General features: G+C 53.1%; 1 protein-coding gene across 1 annotated transcript; it reads left to right on the top strand.

Moving 5' to 3' along the window:
- Window positions 1–6,508: 6,508 nt before the first annotated feature.
- Window positions 6,509–20,539, top strand: SHH (sonic hedgehog signaling molecule). The gene is made up of 3 exons (XM_004458601.3): window positions 6,509–7,102; window positions 13,026–13,287; window positions 16,195–20,539. The coding sequence occupies exons 1-3, from the start codon at window positions 6,794–6,796 to the stop codon at window positions 17,049–17,051; spliced, it is 1,428 nt and encodes a 475-aa protein (XP_004458658.1). The 5' UTR covers window positions 6,509–6,793; the 3' UTR covers window positions 17,052–20,539.
- The last annotated feature ends 1,108 nt before the right edge of the window (window positions 20,540–21,647 follow it).

The raw sequence follows: 21,647 nt of genomic DNA, 5'->3' as shown, positions 1-21,647 counted from the left end.
AGCTGGGCTTAGAACCATGTGAGTCTCCTTAGTCCAGACAGAAATGGGAACCTCTCCTTTGCCAAAGTATCATGGAAAGGAACATCTGCAAACATTCATTGACCCTACAGTCCAAAGGGACTTAGGAATCTGTGTTCGACTGATGAAGACTCAAGACAATAGTGAGAGCAGCTGCTATGAGGCAGAATCACGGCAAGTCCAAAGAACAGAGGCACAGAGTGGAGGTAGCCTAGAAGAGGAGGGGGAAAGGATATCACAAATTGCTGGAGCAAGAAAGGAGTCTTGATTATTCTGATTCTTCCAGTGGAACGTATGGCATAAACGGCCAGCCCCTGCCTGATTAATCTCCTAGTTAATTTTGCTCCTCTATGTTTTTCTGTATGTCAGTATTACATTCTTTTTTGTTAAAAATTAAAAAAAAGCTTGGACAGAAATTGCCCAGATGATGTAAGGGCTCTGCCAGCTGCCAAGCAGGGTCGCAGCCACCCACCTTCATGAGTGACAGAATGAAAGCCTGGGAGGGCGAGCTCTTCCAGCAGAGGGCAATAGCAGGAAGCAGGGTAAAAATTGGCCTCCCAAAGCCTTGGGAGAGGAGCCGTGAAAGAATACAGACAGCGAGGATGCTCTCTTCTCCCTAGTCTCAGAACAGCCTCCTGACTAGAGGAGGATATCTAAATAGACATCTCAAAACCTTGCCTGACTGCAGGCTAATTTCTGCTACACAACCCAGCTCCATGCTGCTCTGGTGAGAAGTCTTCAGTGTGGCAAACCCAGTCTCCCGGTCCAGGACCTTCATTCCTCTTGAGCCACTCCAACACTTCAGGCACTTGGCCTTGGACATACACATACTCACCTCACACCCCTCCTTCATCCTTCCCTACCAATACCTGCTCTCCAGAAATTCATACACACATTTCAACTCTCTCAACCTTTACTGTGTGAAGTTCTGGGCCAGGAACAGCCAGGAGGCAGCTGGGATCCAGAGATGAGCAGGCATTCTAGGAGGACAGGTGAGGGTTCGGAGGCCGGGGATCCACCTGTGGCTCTGTGATCTAAGAGTTACCACCATCATATCCAACCCCATCTTGTGCTTTGGGGATTCCCATCCAGGAAGGCAGCAAAACAGAAATTCTGGTTTGAGGGTGAGACCCAGACACTATTTGTTGTTGCTGTTGTTTTCAGAGTTCCAGGTAATTCCAATGTGCGCCAGTATTTAAAACTAGGGGTTTCATGTATTTACATTCCCCGGGGCATCTGCACCTTACCTAGGTTCAGATGTGAGGAATGACAGCTTGGCAGTAGAATTCCAAAGTGGCTGTGGTACTGGGAAAGGCATATAAGATTTAGGATCAGAAGAACTAGGCTTGGGACCCAGTTCCATCACGGACTTACTTATGCAAAGTTTTGGTCTGAAAATAGAGTACAAGGCTATGTGCCCACTTTGCGCTTCCTTCTCCAACTCATCTGCACCTATGACAGAATGTATATGTCACCACTAGGAAACAATAAGGAGCAATACATTCCTAAGACATTATGTAGAAATATGAGTAAACACTCATTACTTAAATTGAAGGCTATGTGACTCCAGAGAGGCAGAATAGTGGTCTGAAGAGAGAAAACTAGCACAAATTCATAAAGCAACATAATTCAGGTGGGATGTTCCTATTATATGTATTTTCTGACTTAGCAGATCAACTTTTACAAGATACCACTTTATTTTTCATTAGCTGGCTGTGTGACCTTTAACATGTCACTAAAACCTGCCTTTCGATTTCTTAGTCTGTAAAACCCAGCTATCTATACCTGCATTACTTGTCCCCCATTTATGAAGCAAAAGAGACGCTGACTGTGAAAGTTCTGGGGAAGAAGCCATCACTCCTGCTGCCCCAGGAGATTCCACCTAGTATGGGAGAAACAGACTGCAAGTTACACTTGCCTGAAACTGCACATATTCACCTCAATGACTCCAGCACCTGGTGCCTGATGGGTGTGCAACTAGTTTTTGGTGAACAAAACAGGCAAGAGTAAAGATTGGACCCATAGATGACAGGGATAAAAGGGACTCCAAGAGATCATCTACACTACCTCCTGCCTTCAGAGAAAGTAAGGGAGGTCCAGGAAGATGAACGGTTTTGCCCAAGGTCATACTGCTACTGAGTGGGGGATGAGAGCTGTGCCCTGGGTCTCCTGTCCGGTCTTGCAACGCCTTTTGTCCTCCTCTGCAGCAGCAAACAGGGAGTCCCACATCACATCAGCCAAGCCCAGATCCTCAAACCCCGCCGGGTACCCAGCCTCCTGTGGGTGCTGGCTGCCACTCCCCCACTGCTCCGGCCACAGCTGCCTCCGATCTGATTCCTGTCACAGTGGGAGTGGGAATACATAGGACCTGTGGCTGGGGACTCCTCACAGAGGGAGTGGATGGAGGCCAGCCCAGCTCCTGGTCCTGCTGCACAGGGGTCTGGAAAGGGAGCAGAGCCGCTGCCTCCCTTCACCTGCTTCTAAGTTATGGCTGGTGAAGAGCATCGGCGGGTCCTGGTCCTCCTAGACAAAGGAGACACTTGACGCTCTCCAGGAAGCTGGAGACCCAAATCTCCAGACCCAGTGCAGGGGCTCATCCAGCCCTTCCTCCCCCAACAGACTGAGTCAGGGAAGTGCGCTGAGATTAGGAGAACAGGGTTAAAGAGCACCCTCCCTCAAAGTACAGAGAGGGTCCCTGGCTGGCGATGACAAGGAGAAACCGAGCCAGAAACACCAACGGGAATTCAATTTGCCAAAATTGGAACAAAATTAGAAAGAAATTGAAACTGGATGTGTGGCTGGGAAGAGATTGGGTCGAATTATTCTAGGGAAAGGAAAACAGGGAGGGGAGGGGAGATAGGGAACAGGAAATGTAAGATTAGAGCCAGAACCTAGAGACTGGAAGTAGATGGAGAGCACGCGAGAAAATGACAGACAGGGGCATGGGACGCCAGAGCGCTAAACTACAAGGCCCAGAGGGTAAAAATCTATGGGGGGGTAGGGAGGCTTCGCAGAAACTGGAGACCAGGATCAGGGAAGGATGAACAAACGAGGTTAGACACCAACCCCACCCCCACCCACTTCCGGGGGCCTCCCAAACTGGCTCTGCACTAATTTCCCAAATACACCCAAGCCAGGGAGAGCACTGCATTCCAGAAACCGAAGGAAGGCAGAGTGAGGAGGCCATCTAGCGGTAGGGGTCGGAAGGGAGCCAAATACTCAGTTCAGAAGAAGGGCGCCTCCTGGGGGGCTGGGGGCAGAAGGCACAGGCATCCATCTGTCCTCAACAGGGATGGATGGATGGATGGATGGATGGATGGATGGATGGATGGATGGATGGATGCAAAGTTGGATGGATAGGAATGATCACCAGAAAGAAGGGGAGAGCCCTGCAAAAGTAGAACTGGATCCTGAGGGTTAGGCTAGATGTCTGGCTGTGGAAGGCAGAGGCCAGGCTAGGATTTGGAACCGCTGACCGGGAGGGGCCCGAATTGTCTGGAGGGGGAAAGGCAAAGAGAGGGAGCCATCTGGTGTCTGGAGGTGGAAGACAGAGTGAGTGTCTGGTGTCTGGGAAATGGGAAGTGGGTGAGATGAAAGGAAGGGGGAAGTGGTAGGGGGGAGGGTGGCACAGAGACCGCAGTTACTCTGGGTAACTCGACTGGGAGCGCTTGTAGTGCAGAATTCTGCGTTTCTAAGACAATAAATATAAATTGCTATTGATTTTCGCCCATATTTTGCCCCAGTTCACGACAAGGAGCAAGCCCTCCAAAATAAGGCCTCAGTGGTAGATGTTACGGTAATTTCTCCATCCCCATTTCCGTCTTGAGAATCCGGCCAAGTCCCTGGGCAGGCCGGCTCGCCTAGGTTTTCCAGCGCTGGCTGAGGGATGGAGAGGAGGACTGTGGCCTCGGTGCCTTCTCTCCCCCGGCAGGGGAGGCCTGGCCAGCTTGGGAAACTTTCAAGGCACCCGGAGCGCAGTGCCAATCCGCGTTCCCTGAAAAGAAGGAGACCTCGCCTCCGGAGTCACGCTCTGCTCTCTCCTGATTCGGGAGAACCCGGCGGGGGCACCCAAGTCAAGTTGTAGCCCATGGCGACCCCCACCCCCACCCCGAACCCTCTTCAGCTCGGGCTTGTACTTTCAAAACACAAACCCCACACCCTGCACATTGGGGATTTAAGATTTCTCCACGTGCGTTTATTGCTTGCCCTAGACGAGCGCCTCACCAGCGCGTCTGCGCCGCAGGAGCCCTGCAGGCAGCTCCTGTGCACGCGCGTCCGGCGAGCCCGGAGGAGTCTCCCGGGCCTCGGGCCTCGGGCCCGCACGCCCTCCGCGCCGTGTCCGAAGGATCGCGATCCCGGCGCTACCGCCCTTTTGCATTTACCTGGGTTTGGAAGTGAGGGCGCGAGGGTTGAAAAAGAGCAGGGAAAGGGAAGGGACTGGGGCAACAGGAGATGCCAAAGCGGGGGAGGGTGATCAAAAGGTTTGCAAGTCTCCCACACGGTCCGGATCGCTTAAGCCCCGGCGCTATTTAGTGATATTACATCAACACGTGCTACTCGAGGTAACCACATCAAACAAGCCGACCCTCTTTGGTATAGAGCGTTATATCTGTTTTGGTATCTGTTTCTACCTGGAGCACACAGTACACAGAAAGACACGCACACAGACAGACACACACTCACCCTGGACAATAAGCGAAACCTCGGGTTTATCAGCCGAGTTCTGTAGTCTCCAGCTAACTGGAGAACTCTTCGTTCTTTGCCGAGTCTCCCTTGATAAAGTGGAGTACTGCTTTCCCACCTTGCCAAGAGGTCAGCGTTCTTCTTAGGGCTCCATACTTTGATTCTTCAAAAATCGTAAAATAGAAAAGGGAGAGAGATGGTGTGGGGTAACTTGTGTCAACCTGTGGAGAGGGGCGCGGACTGGCTGAGCCTTGATAATGCTCAGTCTCTGTAACACTGGCGGTTAGATGCTCCTTAAGATGCCCTCTTCACACACACCCCAAGAAAAAGTTTAGAGCCTAGGGAAAATTGCATAGACTGCTGGAACCTTCCCCTTGTTTTGAGGGTTGAACCTTCAGGCTTGTGCTCTTCTCACTCCACTCTGCCCGTTTGAGGTCAAGGGAGAACATTTAGCCTCACAGGCAACATTCAGAGTATCTGATTATTCTTTAGGGTCAGTATTTCTATTCCACATGAATAACCCCCACTCCCTTGCCCCACTCCAGAGGAATTATTGCATATGAGTGAAATGGAGGGAGACTAAAAAGGGGAGGGTGTGTTGTGTAGAAAGGGAGAGTTTTGGATTTTATTTTTCTGGTTTAATTAAGAAGTTGTTTTGTTCTGTGTATGTATATGTGTTTTCTTAAAGATGTGCACAATCTGGGACTCAAATATTGCTGACCTCTGGATGCTCTGCTGTCTTTGAGGATGCCCCTATTTGACCAGGTCACTAACCCCTCCAGTCCCCTGCTCCCCTTTAAGCTGCAGTCCCAAGACCCCACCAGCTCCTCCTATTCCTCTGCTCTAGCTTGGAGAGGTCCATGTGAAGCCCGTACTGCACACTGTGGCAAGGAGCCCTAACTTAACATTAAACTCATCCCTTTGCTCTTATCGATCTGTGGGGGTAGTGTCTGCAAAGCCTTGCCCACTGGCTGCTGCCCTCCAGGTACAATGAGCTCCACCCACCACACACAGGCACAGGCTCCCTTCCATGAGCTGGGGGTGCCTGGCACCAGAGACCCACTTTGCCCACAGACCCTGACAGTCCATCAGTTCACTCTGTACCTGCTCCTGAATCCACTTCCTCCCCATTTTCAGAGGTTTTCAAAACAATGCATTGATTTAAAAACAATAAGGGAGCAGTATTTAAAAGTTTTTCTAAGGCAGTTAAAGCACTTCAAATAACAATACTTTAAGTTGTGGTCACTTATAATTACCCTCCCTCCGAGGATGCTAAATAGTCAAGAGGAGGCTCAGACTCCTCTTCCTGTAGAATGCTGGGAGAGCTGGCCTGCCTGGTAAAGTCCCTGAAAAAAATAAATAAATAAGGGCCCGGCAGCTTTGCCCCTCAAACATTTCAGAGAATATTTGTTTGATGATCAAAGCTTTGGGGGGAAGGGGGGTCTAGACTGTCCTTTAAAAACTTATGTTGGTTTTAACTGAAGCATCTACCATTCCCAAGAAAGTAAAGGGGGAAACACATGGATACACACAAAGCAGGGTTTAACTGATGTTAACCCAAGAAACATGCCTCTTCACTCCCTCCCACTTTTGTTTTAGTAAAGATTTTTTTTTTACTCGAAGCCTTCAGGTGAAAATAAAGCAGCAGCAGCAACAGAAAAAAAAAAAATTGTAGCCTTTTTGAGGGTTAAACATCAGAAGACAAGCTTGTGCTGCCTTGGCCAATCAGATACGCCCCTGCCAGCTATAATATAGTACTAAAGGCAGCCTCTCTCACAAGCGTCTCTAGGCTTGCTACCATTTAAAATCAGACTCTTTTTGTCTTTTGATTGCTGTCTCGCGACCCAACTCCGATGTGTTCCGTTATCAGCGACCGGCAGCCTGCCATTCCAGCACCTGTCTGGCTGGGGATCGGTGGAGAGTCCCACGCAGCAGCGGCGGGCAAGGTTATATAGGAAGAGAAAGAGAGCGAGGGAGAGAGCGAGCCGGAGCGAGAAAGGGAGAGCGCAAGAGAGCGAACACGCACACACACGCGCGCACACACGCTCACACAGAGACACACACGGGGAGAGCTTTCAAGTAATTGGGTTCCATGGACGAGATGCTGCTGCTGGCGAGATGTCTCTTGGTAGTCCTCGTCTCCTCGCTCCTGATGTGCTCGGGGCTGGCGTGCGGACCCGGCAGGGGATTTGGGAAGAGGCGGCATCCCAAAAAGCTGACCCCTTTAGCCTACAAACAGTTTATCCCCAATGTGGCCGAGAAGACCCTTGGGGCCAGTGGAAGATACGAAGGGAAGATCTCGAGAAACTCTGAACGATTTAAGGAACTCACCCCCAATTACAACCCTGACATCATATTTAAGGATGAAGAAAACACCGGAGCGGACCGCCTGATGACTCAGGTAGAAACCCAGCGCTGGGGCGTGGAATGTGTTTCTTTAAAGGGGGTTACGTGTAACCAAGCGGTTCCAGACTTAGTCTCTTTGCTTTTTAAGCAGATTTAAAGGCGTTTTCACCTTCTCCTTCCCCGCCCACCTACCCACCTACCAGTCCTTCCTCTTCCTGGAGGAATGGAGATTATGTGTCCAGCTGGAGAAGTTTAGGGTATGGGCGAGGGTGAGGATGGCAGGAGATGTGCTCGCATTTATGGCCCTAGTTTGGTTTTCTCTTACTCGGATGGCCTTCCTCACCCTGACCCTGCCCTGGCTGGTAACTTGGAGAAATCTTCACTTTCGGGATGTCTGCCTTTTCCAAAGCTGCCGCTTTTCAGAGCCGGGCAGTGGAAATGTAGGAAGGGGGGAATCCCCCCATAAACAAAAAGTGACCCCTAGGTCACTGTTACAAATGTAGCTTAGAGCATTAGATCTCAAAGCTTAGACTCGCCCCTCTCCCCCTGGTTTCTCTTCCCACGACTACCCCCACCCTACCGCCCCCCACCAAGGAATCCTCAATTTCAAAAGCCAGGGAGGAGGTTCTGACAAAAGGCAATGGCTTTGGAGGCAGCTGTGGCTCGTCCATGACTGTATCACAGAGCTGGCACTGCGATTCCTTCGTTTGCAATTGTGCCCATCCGAGTGTGAATATATTGATATTTCTTTAAGGATGCTCTCTCATTCTCCCAAGCCCGCGGTACCTTAGGGGAGGGACTTAGAACTTATTGGCATTGCATCACTCTAGTTTTCAATCGGCTTGCATAGGAATTATGAGCGAATAAATATCGGTGGGAAGGGGGATGGTGGGAAAGAGAGCCAAAGCAAAACATACGTCCCTTTCCCCTCCCCACCTCCTTTGAGACATCTGGACGGCAAACCTACCTGCCAATTCTAGACTTTCTGAAACTCCATGCATATATAGCTGAAGCAAGAAATGGGTTTCCTTGCAAATATAGGTCAACATCATTTTTATTGCCCTATTAAAATATTTAAGTCCTACCTTTAGGGCTAGACGTGCGCAGCGGCTAACTGAGCGGCGCTGGTGGGGCGCAAGTGCCGAGGGAGGTGGAGGAGTGGAATACGTGAGGTACCTGAGGGCCGCCCCTCTTCCCACCCCGATTCCTGGGCTTGTTGGAGAAACTGGAGAAAGAAAGGGGACAGCCAGGGTAGCCAGCTCGAGCTGGCACATGGGAGAGGAGTAGAAGTGGAGGAGAGGGTCCCTATCCCTGCGTCTCTCTCATCTGCTTCCGACCACCTTAAATCTGGACCGAGAGTGTGGACGCGAGCGCTTGTGCCAGATAGAAGCTCCAGCTGCAATTAACTCTGCACAGGCCACGGTGTGCAGGGTGCGTGCAGCCGGCTGGAGTGAGTTCTCCGGCTCGCCCGCAGCGCTCTTCCTTCCCCGGGTCAGCCTGACTCCCCGGGCGAAGCCTTCCTCGGGGTCCCTCGGTACCCGGGAGGAGGGAGGGGACGCGGGAGAAGGCGGCGGGGGCGGAGACACCAGAGGTTCCCCAGTCCGAGCCGGGTCAGCGTCTGCCCTTGTCTGTGCGAGGCTGCCGCGCGCGGGCGGGTCCCCCACCCCGCCCACGGCCCGCACCCGGAGCGCGGCCCCGCGGCCCCTGCTCGGAGCCCTGGGTCCTCGCCTCCCTTCTGGAAACTGCAAGCCGCGGAGCCGTGCACCAAGTCAGACGCATTTTCAGCTCCACTTACTCCTCTTTTATCGATCGCAGCAGCTAGGGTTTCAGTTGGTGCGGCGGAGCTGGCCTCGGGCCGCCGCCACCGTCCCTTCCCTGCCCCTCCACGCGCGCACGCAGGAATTAGCTACATAACCACGACCGAGGCGATAATAATAATAGTGCTCTAATCATCGTAATTAAGCCGGGCGCAGGGGGAGGGGCGCGGCGGGCGCGGGGAGGAGGCAGGGGTGTGGTGACGGCGGTTAAAGGGCCAAGCGCCGAGCGCAGCGCAGGCTTCGCCGGCTGCAGCTCCCGGGGCTGCTGCAGCGCAGCCGCCGCACCCGGCGCCCGTGCCTCCCGGGTCCCTCGGACCCCCTCTGCACCCCCACGAGACCCCCATCCCCTTCCCAGGCTCTCTCCTGCTGGCTCCCCCACCCCCACCCCGTCTGCTTCCCGGGGAAGCCAGGGCCGGGCCTGCCCCACGCCTTGCCACTCTCGCCGCCGCATTAGCTGGCAGCATTTGAACTTCTGACCTTCTGTCAACTTCCCTCAGATGAACGAAACGAAAACAAATACTTTTTTCCCTTCAGCAGTGGCTATTCTCGTTCCCAACACAAAAGGAGGGGGGAGGGGCAGCCAAAGCGGGGTGGGGAGAGCCAGGCCGGCATTGCAACGCTGACCCCTCAAAGGTACCCTAAAAACCTGGATGGCTGTTGGCGGGGGACAGGCTGGAATGTGTCCCTTGGTTTATCCTTCTCTTAACATTCCCCTCATCTCCAGATTCTGGGGGGGGGGGGGGGGGGGCGGGGAGGCAGACGGCCTGGGTCGTGTGAGGGCAGGGAACTTGGGGGCTGAAGAGGGTGCAGGGAAATGCCTCCCAGGTCCAAGGGAAGGTTTAGGGGCTCCCAGGAGAACTTGCTCAACCCCTGGGCTCCTCGTTTTTTAAAAATAAACCTCTAGACTCTGTTCTTAGGTGTATGCCTGGGTCTCTGCTCCTCTATCTAGTCTCTCTCCGGGTCTCATATGTGTGTCTCTCTAATGTGACTGCTGCCCAAGTCCCTCAAGCATGGCCAAATCTTCCCCCGTGGAACTTTCAGAGCAGTTCTTGAACGCATGAGCTCCTGGTTAATATTAACTCGGGAGAGAGGGAAACGCAGACAGACACACTCTCCCAGGCGCAGGCCCGCCGGGTGCCAACTTGGAGGGTGCCGGTGGCCGAGGGGGCTCTGAGAGGGGCGAGGAGGCCAGCGAGGGACCGGGGCTGGAGGCTGATTGGGGGGGCGGGGGGGGGGGGATTGGCCTGAAACGACACCATCAATAAAGGTCCTACCTACTGTGCAGCCAGCTTGGGGAAGGGCGACGGGGGTGTGGGTACGGGAGGGCTTTTTCCTGAGTGCGCGGGGGAAGGTGTTGAGGTTCTAGGGGGTCAGTGCTGAAGTGCGGATCCCTGCCCCCCCCCCCCGCCCCCGCACCGGGGGGAAGCCCACCGGCTGTTTGCAGTGACAGGTACCTGCTAAGTGTTTCCTCCGCGCGATCCGTTTGTGTGGGGATTAGGGAGTCTGGCCGCGAGCTGAGGCGTGTTGAACAACTTTGCCTCCGCCGACACAAAGCCCGCGCCGACGCGGCCCTGCTGGGCTTCACGGTGACTGCACCGAATCGGGCTTGATTCGTGGCACACGACCCAAGGAATTAATAACCGGCCTGGGCTTCGCGGCTTTTGCCTCCGACACGCCAGCCGCGCCGGGGCGGAGGAGCGTCCTTCAGCCGCCGGCCGAGGCCGCGCCTGGCCCTCGGGCCGAAAAGAATCCCGCGGAGATGGCCGCGGCGGGGGAGGAGAGGGTGGGGGACCCGGTGCAAACTCCGGCCCGTCCCCTCGGCCTCGGCCTGTCCCCCAGCGCTGCCACCTCCAAGCACCAGGCCTGACGGCCTGCGGCTTCTCACGTGGCTCCCTCTACGCTTTCCCGAGTGGTGCAGTTTTGGGTGTCCAGGGCGGTGGGACGGAGCCCTCCCCATCCCGCCCCCGCCCTCCCCAGCTGCCCTCGGGGAAGCTGTTCAATTCTTCACCTTCCCCCAAAGAAGGGAGCTGAAGGAGAAGGCTCGGGATGGGGTAAGTGTTTATGTGCTTGTCGGTGAGTGTGCGCCTGCGCGTACCCTGGCTTCATATGCCGCTCCAAACTGACCCTGGTTTACTGATTGATTTTCATGTAAAATGCGTTCAATCCTCAAGATGACCTCACTCAAACTCTCCCCTTCCGACTTCTTTTTTTTTTTTTCTTTTCTTTTTTTTTTTAAGAAATAAAAGTGCTAGCAGGCCAAGAAACTTGCAAGCGTTGACCTGTTACCAGGGCCACCCCCAACTCTCTACCCCCACCCGTTTGTTATATATTTAACCCTACAACCATATTACTGTGGGGTTTTTTTTTATTGCTGCCAAATACAAAGAACTTTTCCTGTTGAGCAATCTGTCACATCCCCTTAAAAAGTGGGGTAGCAGTTCTTACAAGAAGATTCTTCCTTCCCCCACCCTCTAGGAAGAGCTCCCACATGCTATTATTAAGGTCCTTAATAGAGGCTGTTTTTCAATCCAGTTACCCCTGATTTAGAAAAGTCAGCATCCAACTTGTCTTGGAGAAGCTCAGCCAGTTGGAACCTAGCCTTTGCAGAAGTCCACTTTCATCTTTGTCTCTTGCCTCCACTTCTACCTGCCTCTCAGAGGGATGCCCCCATCATATTATCATTATTTCCCCCTTTTTAAGGCCTCTGTCCTGCTATCCACAGCACAGATTCCCAGTTATTGAATTTAGTACCCCATGCAAACACATGCACCCTGATTCAACTAGACTTTTTATTGCATCCTTATTTGATTCTGATCCATACTGGGGGGAGGGAGGAGAAGTCACAACCCCAAGTTCCATTTTACCTTAGTTTCTATCAAGCTTATCCTGTGTTTCTTTATTCCTGCATGCAGCTTCCTGGGGGGAGGAGGGAGACGGGGGATCAGAATGGCTGTTCTGAGAGGAAGGCTTCTCTTGGCAAAGGGTTCCTGAGGGCTTCGGGCCTTTCTGTGCCTCTGTCTTTCTGGTGGGGACATTTTTCTCCCTGACTTCCCATCCCCCACCCCTTCTCATACACAAAGTCCCTGGCTCGATCCACACACCCACACACCCACCCCCTCCCTCTTCACCTCTTAAGTTTGCTCTTCAAACTTGCAGGACACCATTCTACACTGGGGCCAAGAAAACAAGAGGGGAGGAAGGGAACAGGTTAAAGAAAACAAGAAACACAATCAGACCACAGAAAACCCAGGCAGAAAAGAGTTCCGCAGAGAAAAAGAATGTGGTTGTCCAGATAAAGAATGTTTGTCATCCCAGCCTGGCCCATATTGAAAATTATAACTCACCTGGTTGCTTTTCGCCCTGGCTCTCTCCCACCCCTTAAGCTTTGCTATCAGCTTCCCACCTCCCTCTCTTACCTTTGGCTTAATTTTCACCTCAGATAGGCATGGGGGTAGGAGGGAGGGTCCAGAGATAACGAAAGGCTTTTAATTCTTTAAGAAGTATACGGCGGATTTGTCTTTATGTCTGCAAAGTTGCACCCTGGGCCTCTCTCTGGCCTCCTTGTGAACCTCTGACTGAGGGTCCCAGTGAGGGATTTAGCCCAAGGAGAAGGGTGGAGCCTGCACAGGTGTGGAGAAATGTGACCACAGAAAGGGAGCTGGCAAAGTGGAGGGCATGTGGGGAGGGGGTGCATTATGTGAGGTGGAGGATGAGTGCACCTGGTGGATTCTGGGGTCATTGTCTAAACACAGGCAGTTTTCTTTTTTTTCCCAAAGAAACTTCATCTGCTCCTCAGACCACAATATGAGCATTGGCTATTTCAGAATTTGGAGAAAGGCCCTCAGCTCCTTCCCAAGAGGACCTGCTCTTCCTGGCAGCTGCCACCCCCCACCTCCGCCCTTCCCGGTGCCGCCTTCTGTGCTGAGCTGGCTGGGCCCCATTCCAAGGCCTTGTCTCCCCACTTCCCCACCCACCCCTCGCCCCACTGGGACCACCTGGCCCAGCCGACAGGGCAACTTTGCTGCCAGCCAAGGGCACTGTGCCTGGGACGGGTTCCCCCGGCAGGCAGGGCGGGCTGGCGGCGCGAGCGGAAGGGTGGCTGGGGATCGACCGACGCCAGCGCCTCCGTCAGTCTGGGTCTGCCCTCCCTTCTCTCCGCAGAGGTGTAAAGACAAGTTGAACGCCTTAGCCATCTCAGTCATGAACCAGTGGCCGGGCGTGAAGCTGCGAGTGACCGAGGGCTGGGACGAGGATGGCCACCACTCGGAGGAGTCGCTGCACTACGAGGGCCGCGCGGTGGACATCACCACGTCCGACCGCGACCGCAGCAAGTACGGCATGCTGGCCCGCCTGGCCGTGGAGGCGGGCTTCGACTGGGTCTACTACGAGTCCAAAGCGCACATCCACTGCTCGGTGAAAGCGGGTAAGGCCGGCCCGCACGCCCCCGCCCCCCACCCCTGGCACCGCCGGATCTGGTTCTCCAGAGGGTCAGCCGGATCCTGACCGGCTGAGAGTCAAGGGAAAGAGAGAAAAGAAGGGGGGCATCGTGAGGAGAGGGGAGGGAGGGGGATGGGGTGATGACTGGAGGGTTCCTTTTGTGGGATCATGCCCCCTGAGGCGCCCGCCTGGCCGGGAATTGTCCCCTCTTTAATTCCACAGACACCCGAGATCCTCCCCCAGTCCAGGGCAGACGGGTGGCTCACCACCACCCCACCCCACCCCACCCCCATTTCCAGAGACCTCCACTGCAGGTAGTGGGGACGGGGAAGAAGGGGGCGGGGGGCGTCAGAAGGCGACTAGGACTTCCCTGGTGAGAGAAGGCAGCCCTGCCCGTTTCGCGAGGTCTGGTCCAGATCCTCATTTAGGGTTTAAGAAGCAACTGCCCCCCACCCCCACTTCCACCCCACCCGCCAGCGCACTGGTTCCTGTACAGAGCGCAAGTTCCGCGTGCTCGCTTCTCCCCGCTGGGCGCCTGTGGTTTCTAAACTAACTTAACTGACTTGCTAAGCCTTTTGGGAGAGCCCTGGTGGGAGGTAATAAACCCCGGAGTTACCACTTCCAACATCTGGAGGGCCGCAAGCCCAGAAGCATCTGCTATTATTATGAGCCCAGCTGGGATGCCCTATGCTGTGCGCCAGACCAGGAAAGACTACTTCGGCTCGCAGTCTGCAGCTGGAATATCCCAGCTCCAAGCCTGTGGTGTGCTGTTCATTTCCCTGTGCTTGCAACGCCACATGCTGTTGCCAGCGCGGAATAGCTATGAAAGGAAGGCATTAAACACATACGCGCGCGCACACACACCTCAACCTGGAGGCTCTTTAGAAAGGTCTCTCCATCTCTCGGCGTAAGTTGACGCGTTTAGCAAAGCAGTTAACAGTGAATCTCGAACTGTTTCTTCCCCATCTCCCATTCCCCACTCCAGTTTTCCCCGTTTGTCTCCTAAACTGTATTTTAATGGCATGTTTTAGTAGAAAGACACTTTTAAGGTGTCAAGACACACTTTACCGGTAAAGAAAACAATGGTTTCTCTTAACAGCTGAAAGAGACAGTCGGGGAGGGAGTGGTGGAGAAGGGTTGAGGGGGGAAAGGAAGAAGGGAAGGCGGGTGCCACTTCCCTGAGCGTTTTTTCTCACCCGGCCTCGGGGTGGTGAAATGGAGGCGGGCGACCCGAGGGCTCCTGCCCGGCCTCCTGCGCGCCCCTCTTGGCACCCGCGCGCCGCGGAGGCCCCGGGCCTGCCCTCCGCTTTGCGGCTGCGCGCGGCCTCCTCTCGGCCACCCCTGTCCTCGGGGTCCCCCTGGCGGGGGTCGCTAGTGGCCTCCTCCCAAAAGAGCAGCGATAATCCCGCTCCGAGGATCTCTCTCGGGAAGAAAAGAATTCCGAGAGCCGGGAGAGCCGCTCATTGGAATTCCGCGCACACGGGGCTTGGGGGCACGATGTAGTGTGTGTCAAGCAGGGTCGTGTGACTCGACGACGCGGGCTCTCTAGCGCCCCGGGTCGCATTCCGGGGGCCTAAAGCAGGGCTCGAACGGCCAGCCCCGCACTTCATGACGGAGAAGCTGATGAGAAGATTAAAAATGCTCTGTAATTCCACCAGGAAGGTTCTTTCTCGCGATCTCTATTTGCAAAAAGTATGATCCCGGAGATTGGAATGCAAAGACGACTCGGCCCGCCCCACCCCCTCCCTTCCCGGCCCCCTCCGCTCCGCCCCTGGCTTCAATTATTGTCCTCAGGACAGTGAGCCTCAGAGAGCGACAGAGGGCTCGAGAAAGCGGGGTAGTCAAGGGGGCCTTGAGAACTCGGCTGCTTCCAGCGCTCAGAGCAGGCTCCGCCATTTAAAATTCAAATACACATCTTGAGTGTCTTGGAAGAGAGGCCTTGCTGTGCAAATAGTGCTTGTGAGGGCCAGGGTTTTTGGAGAGTATGTGTGTGAATTGGCACACGGGGGGGTTGCACCTGAGCAAATAGGGAGGGGGGTGGTGAGAGAGTTGGAGAGAGAGTGAGACGAGAAAAGGGAGGGGGAGAAAATAGAAGTGTCCTCTCTGCCAAGAGTGTCGCCCATTTCTTGCAGAAAGCAAAATGACAATGCTGGGCCCTTTATTGGATTTTAATTAGAAAAGCCACACAAGCCCCGGGTTTTCACACCTCAGCCGATTCTCTGGAATGTTTGTCCAGTTGCTACAACTACTAGGGCTGTTTTTCACGCTCCACCCCGCCTCCAAACAGGCAAACCCCGAGGTCCTAGCTGGGTCCTTGCGGCCGCCGGGCGAGGAGACCTGGGCGGCGCCGACCCGGGTGCAGAGCGCCTGCAGCGGAGGCGGAGGCTCTGCCCCCTGCGTTAGGGCGGGAGGGAAAGCGGGTGAGCCGAGGCGCCCCGCGTGAACTGAAAGGGCCTTCCTTAGGAATTTAAGGGCAGCAAATGGCCTTCCGAATTTTGGCGAGGTTGTACGTGTGGGGAGGTGTGGAGCAGGGGGGCGGGGTTGGAAGAACCCGGAAGGGGGGCTGAGCGTAACTGACCACCTGCAGGAGACGTTGGCTCAACCTTTATTACCTCCAGGACAACCTTAAGAGTCCTTAAGGAATTTGCCTACATCTGAATTTTGTAACCGAGCGGTGGGGTTGGGGGAGGAAGACAGGGTTCGAGATCTGCGCTGGCCCTGCCTGGAATTTTTCTCCCTGGCGCGGCGCGCATCCCCAGCCTGAGCGCGCCGGGTACCCAAGCGCGGCCCCAACCCCTTACCACCACCACCACCACTTCCTCCTTCTCCTCCCACACGTGCTTTCCTCTCGTGACTCACAACCCTGTCCCCTCTGCCTTTCCCTTCCGTGCAGAGAACTCGGTGGCCGCGAAATCGGGCGGCTGCTTCCCAGGCTCGGCCACGGTGCACCTGGAGCAGGGCGGCACCAAACTGGTGAAGGACCTGAGCCCCGGGGACCGGGTGCTGGCGGCCGACGACGAGGGCCGGCTGCTCTACAGCGACTTCCTCACCTTCCTGGACCGCGAGGACGGCGCCAAGAAGGTCTTCTACGTTATCGAGACCCGGGAGCCGCGGGAGCGCCTGCTGCTGACCGCCGCGCACTTGCTGTTCATCGCGCCACACAACGACTCCGCCGGCGGGGAGTCGGAGCTGCCCGGAGTGTCGGAGCTGCCCGGAGTGTCGCCGTCTGGCCCCGGGGCCCGCCCGAGGCGGCCGCCAGGGGGCGCAGCTGGGCGCCGGGCGCTCTTCGCCAGCCGCGTGCGGCCGGGCCAGCGCGTGTACGTGGTGGAGGAGCGGGACGGGGACCGGAGGCTCCTGCCCGCAGCCGTGCACAGCGTGACGCTGCGCGAGGAGGCCACCGGCGCCTACGCGCCGCTCACCGCCCAGGGCACCATCCTCATCAACCGGGTGCTGGCCTCGTGCTACGCGGTGATCGAGGAGCACAGCTGGGCGCACTGGGCCTTCGCGCCCTTCCGCCTGGCGCACGCCCTCCTGGCGGCGCTCTCGCCCGCCTGCACGGACTGCGGCGGCGGCGGGGGTGGCGGGGACGGCCGCCGCCTCCTGCCCGCGACAGATGTGGCCGACGTGCCAGATGCGGCCGCCGCCGCCGCGGGCATCCACTGGTACTCGCAGCTGCTCTACCAAATAGGCACCTGGCTGTTGGACAGCGAGGCCCTGCACCCCCTCGGGATGGCGGTCAAGTCCAGCTGAAACCCAGAGGGACAGGGGAGGGGGAGGGCAGGCGGGGGGAGGACGGGGCCGGCGGGGGGAGCAACAGCAAGATAAAACAAAAGACATTACGAGCGCACGGAATGAGACTTTTAATTATAATAATAATTAATAATAATAATGATAATAAAGTAGGACAGTCCAAAGTAGACTTTAAGGAAACAAAGACCCCGGGAAGTTTTGTTGTTGTGTTTAGTTATATATATATTTTTAAAATTTTTGTTATTGTTTTTATTTTGGTTATTTTTTTTTCTCCTCTCCTGGCTATTTATTTGTTTGGTATGAATAGATGTTTTAAATAATATGAACCGGACCTTCAAGAGCCTTAAATAGTTTGTTTCTTGGATAATTTATTATCACGTGAACTGTATTTCTCACAGCGGGGAAAGATTATTTTGTGAGGCCAAGCAACCTGCTCAGAGTCTATTTTTCTACATGTCCCTTGTCCTGACTTTCAGAAAGCAAAATCCTGTACTTTTCATTCCTCCTTTGCAATGCTCCTGCTTTTCAGCAAGTGTAAACTAGAACATGCTTCATGGGGGTCCACAAAGTATATTTTTATACACAGAATTGTAAATTAGATTTTTTGAGAAATCAATACTTAACTGAATTACATTTCATTTTTTGAAATAGTGTAAAATATGAAAATATATTATTTTAATTTAACTAGTTTCCAATGTAACAGCCATCTCCTGTATTGTCTTCATGGTTTAATATCTGCTTTGTAAACAGCATTTTGGCCACATTCTTGGAAGTCAAGACTGTTACATATAAGCTGTTTTTGTTTTCGTTTTGTTTTTTTGTTTTGGACGAACTGGAAGAACTTTGTTATTTTTAACTTCAAAGAATTTATTAGAAAATAATATTTTTTAAAAGCGCACATAGTGATGAGCCCACAAGGATGGAGCCTGTAGTTTGTACAGAGAAAAACAAAGGATGTTTTTGCATTAATAAATTGAGAAATAACTGCTGTAAATTTACTAAAATGTATTTTTGAATATTTTGTAATAGTTTTAATAGTTTTATAGAAATAAAATGTGCCATGCACAGACTGGTTAGTATATAATAACTAAGAATTCCTGTTGCAGCCCTTTTTTTTTTTTTTTCCTTTTTTGGCTTCTTTGGGAAACCCAATGCTGACAGGAGTTCCCAATATTATATTTAGATGTGTTGCTTATACTGTGAATTCAGATAAACTTAAGTAGGTAACCAAAGTAGGTAAACAAATCAACTTGTTTATTCTCATCACTGGAGAAACCTCAGCTGTGTTCGTATTTATTCTGTGAAGTTGTTTCTACACTCCCAAAGGTTGGGGGCGCTGTAGGTGGGAACTGTTCTGCCCCCACCCTCACCCCTTAACTCACAGAGCCCAGTGTGTAGGCCCTGAGGAGGTGGCCCCAGGGGCAGTCACGGGGAACCTTCTCCCTCCACTCCCACGTGCGTGGTTGTCGGGCAGGTTTCCTTCTGTCGCCTTTGTTGCTCCTGCAGCGCTTCTGTCCCGCCCTTGGAGAGCCGCTGGGTCTCTGGGCCTGGCTGTCTCGGGCATGTAGCCGCCTTTCTGAGGTGCTGGGGAGCTCCACACTGCAGCCCTTTTCAGAAAGGGTGCCTCGAAAACAGGGCCAGGTGTTGTGTCTTCTCTGAAACTCCCATTCTCCTTCCTGGCAGATTCCCGGGGAATGCGCGGGGAAAGGCCACGCGTGCGTTTCTCCGCCGGGCCTCTGCGTGTGCGCCGCCCTCCCCCTCTGCTGGAGTCTCGGGTTGGCGAGGGACTGAACCCTTGCTGCCCCAGGCCATCGCTGCTGTCCTAGAGATTTTAGAAAACTGAGCTGTTTGCCGGAGGGATGGCAAGGCCTGGAGTTTTAGCTCCTGGCTTTAGGTGGGTGGCGTGCCTTCCATCAGCTGGGTCTGAGGGAGGAGGTGCCCTCCCTGTCTGGTGCCATGTGAAGGGTTTAGGTGGGAGGTTTAGGTGGCCGTTATGAGGGGCACAGTCTGTGCAACAATCCAAGTTCTTTGACTTACTGAACTGTCATGCTTTTTGCTTTGGGCCGAATACTTTGGCAACCTGGGCTTTAGAAGAGTGGAAAGCTGTGTGGACTTGAGGCCTCTTTACTGGTCCATGTTTAGGGGGCCGGGGTTGACCCTGGCAGCCCCATCTGAGGCTAGGCCTGGGGCTTCTGTGCTAAGGAGCTTGTGGGGCCTTTTCCAGGAGGCTGTGTGCTCAGATGGCAAGTGCTGGGTGGCGCTGGGTGGCACTGGGCTCCAGAGCTCACGCTGGAGGTCCTTTGTGTGTTTTAGAGGTGGAGAAGAAGAGGCCTGCCAAGGGGTTTGGCCCTCTAGGTAGGAGCAGTCCTCAGTTTTTCTCTGTAAAAGGCTTTTCTTTGGTCTTCTAGGTCGTTAGCATGTTGGAGGCTGGTGTTTACAATCCTTGGTGGAATCTGATGGCTTCTATTCTTTCGACGCTTAGTCAAGTCCAATTTTAAGTCAGTCAAAACTAAATCAGAAACATTGGACAAATCGACAGATCTGATGATTTCAATCAACTTGACTCATTAGTGGCATGGCCTGGTTGGTGGAAGGAAATAAGTCAGCCATTGACAAAGCAGATGGTGCCAAGGGAGTGGGTCCGGGGCCTCTTGGAACACAGCTTTACCCCAATGGAATATCTGAGCGTGGAGCCCAGCACCACGGCCATCTGAGCCCCCAGCGTCAGTGCGTGCTGTCAGCCAGGCTTGGTGGGGGAGTCCTCTCCCTATTGCTTTCCCTACTGGTTTCCCTACTTCTCCTTGTCCCTCTTTTTAAGACGCCTTCATTCTTTACATTCAGAATTCTCTTGTTCATGGGCAAAGAAGGGGCTTCAGAAGAGGAAGCTACCTGATAGAGAAACGAAATACAGGGAACGAAGAAGCTGCAGCCCAGTCCAACCTGGAGAAAATGCCCACTTCTCTATCTTCAGGGTCAAAAATGCTAAGAATTTGTGTAAAATATATGCATGGTGGTTGCTGCCAACCTCCCTCATGACTAAATACATATCTATTCCTGTCAAAAACATGTATCAGAATGTACTTGAAACTGTTATCTTTGTGCTCTATTGTTTGAATAATTAAAGAAATTCCAGAGACTTTCTGCAATGCCTGTTATGTGGCAGAATTCCTAGCCCATACTGTCATCGCGGTTCTCATTTTCTTCCACAAGGTTGTGCTGAAAATGTGAAAGAAAAATTCTCATTGAGATCCCAGGCTCCAAATCTCTCAATGGATGGATATGGTCAGGCTGTGGGAATTTCTACTGGGGCTGCAAAGCATGTGATTCACAACATTGGCCAGAGCTGCAAAGGCACTAAGATATTCCTAGGAGGAGAGGGCAGACTGTCCTCCCCTGGCTGAATCCCTTTGCTGTCGGCATTAAACCCACATGGGAAATACGCACAGACATGAAAAGAATGCCTGTTGGTTGCAAGATTTGGCAAGAAAGTAGCAAAGTGCCTCCTAGTGAACCAGACAGTGGGGTTGGTCTCCCAGCAGTGAAAACCCTGCAGTCAGGGTTTTCTGTAATGCCAGAAAAATTGTCCAATCTATCTGTCCACATGAATGGTCCATTCAAGGGGGCTAAAAAAAACAAGGGAAGAGACTTTCATATGGCGTCTTACTGGCAAATCACAATGTACTCCATTTTGTACTGCCTTTTTTTTTTTTGCCAGGCGCCATACCAGGTACATATTCTAGGAGAGGGACCAGCAAACTGTAGCCCGTGGCCAAATCCAGCCCACTGCCTGTTTTTGCACAGCCTGGGAGTGAAGATTGGTTTTTACACACACACACAAACTAAAGATGTGTAAAAATCATATATGAAATTCAAATTTCAGTGTCCCTAAATAAAGTTTTATTGGAACACCCATTTGTTTCTGTTTTTTCTATGACCACTTTTGCAGAGTTGAGTGGTTGCAACAGAGACCATATGGCCCAAAAAGCCTAAACCATTTACTAGCTGGCTCTTTACAGAAAAAGTTTGCTAACCTGGTGTTGAAAGTAAGCTTGGCTTGGGGAGCTGGGGGGCAGAAACCAGAAGCTGGAAAATAGTGGCATGCTACACCATCACAGCATGTTTTTCAATTAGCATTCAAAGGATCACAGCCTACCACTCAATCCCACCCTGCCTAGCAGCCATAGGGAAACCCAGGAGGCTAACAAGCCTAGGAAGACCTGGTCTGTAGCCATTTCCACCTGGCGGTTGAGCAGGCAAACTTTAACGCTAATCAGGTATAAGCTAAACTGAAAAAAGTAACTTGTAAAGTAGAGGCACTGCCATGACAGGACCTTTGGAGACCAAAAGCTCTTAGAGGGAGCCATGCAAAGTTTATTCTACCCACCCTGTGAAAGTCACCCCGTAGTGAGAAAATAGGAAGTCTGGATTTGAAGATAACTTTCTTTTCTATTTTGGCTGAGCTTGATTTTCTCAAAATCAGAAAAAACTATTCATAGTTCATGTTTTACTATAGAAACAAATGTTGAGTCTTATTACCAGAAGGCATGAAAATGGGTGTGGAAGATTACATGTTAATTGAGATCTTTGGTTTTCAGG

This window comes from Dasypus novemcinctus, chromosome 5 (genome assembly GCF_030445035.2).
Source record: "Dasypus novemcinctus isolate mDasNov1 chromosome 5, mDasNov1.1.hap2, whole genome shotgun sequence".
NCBI classification, from domain to species: domain Eukaryota; kingdom Metazoa; phylum Chordata; class Mammalia; order Cingulata; family Dasypodidae; genus Dasypus; species Dasypus novemcinctus.
This window is presented reverse-complemented; position numbering and strand designations above follow the sequence as displayed.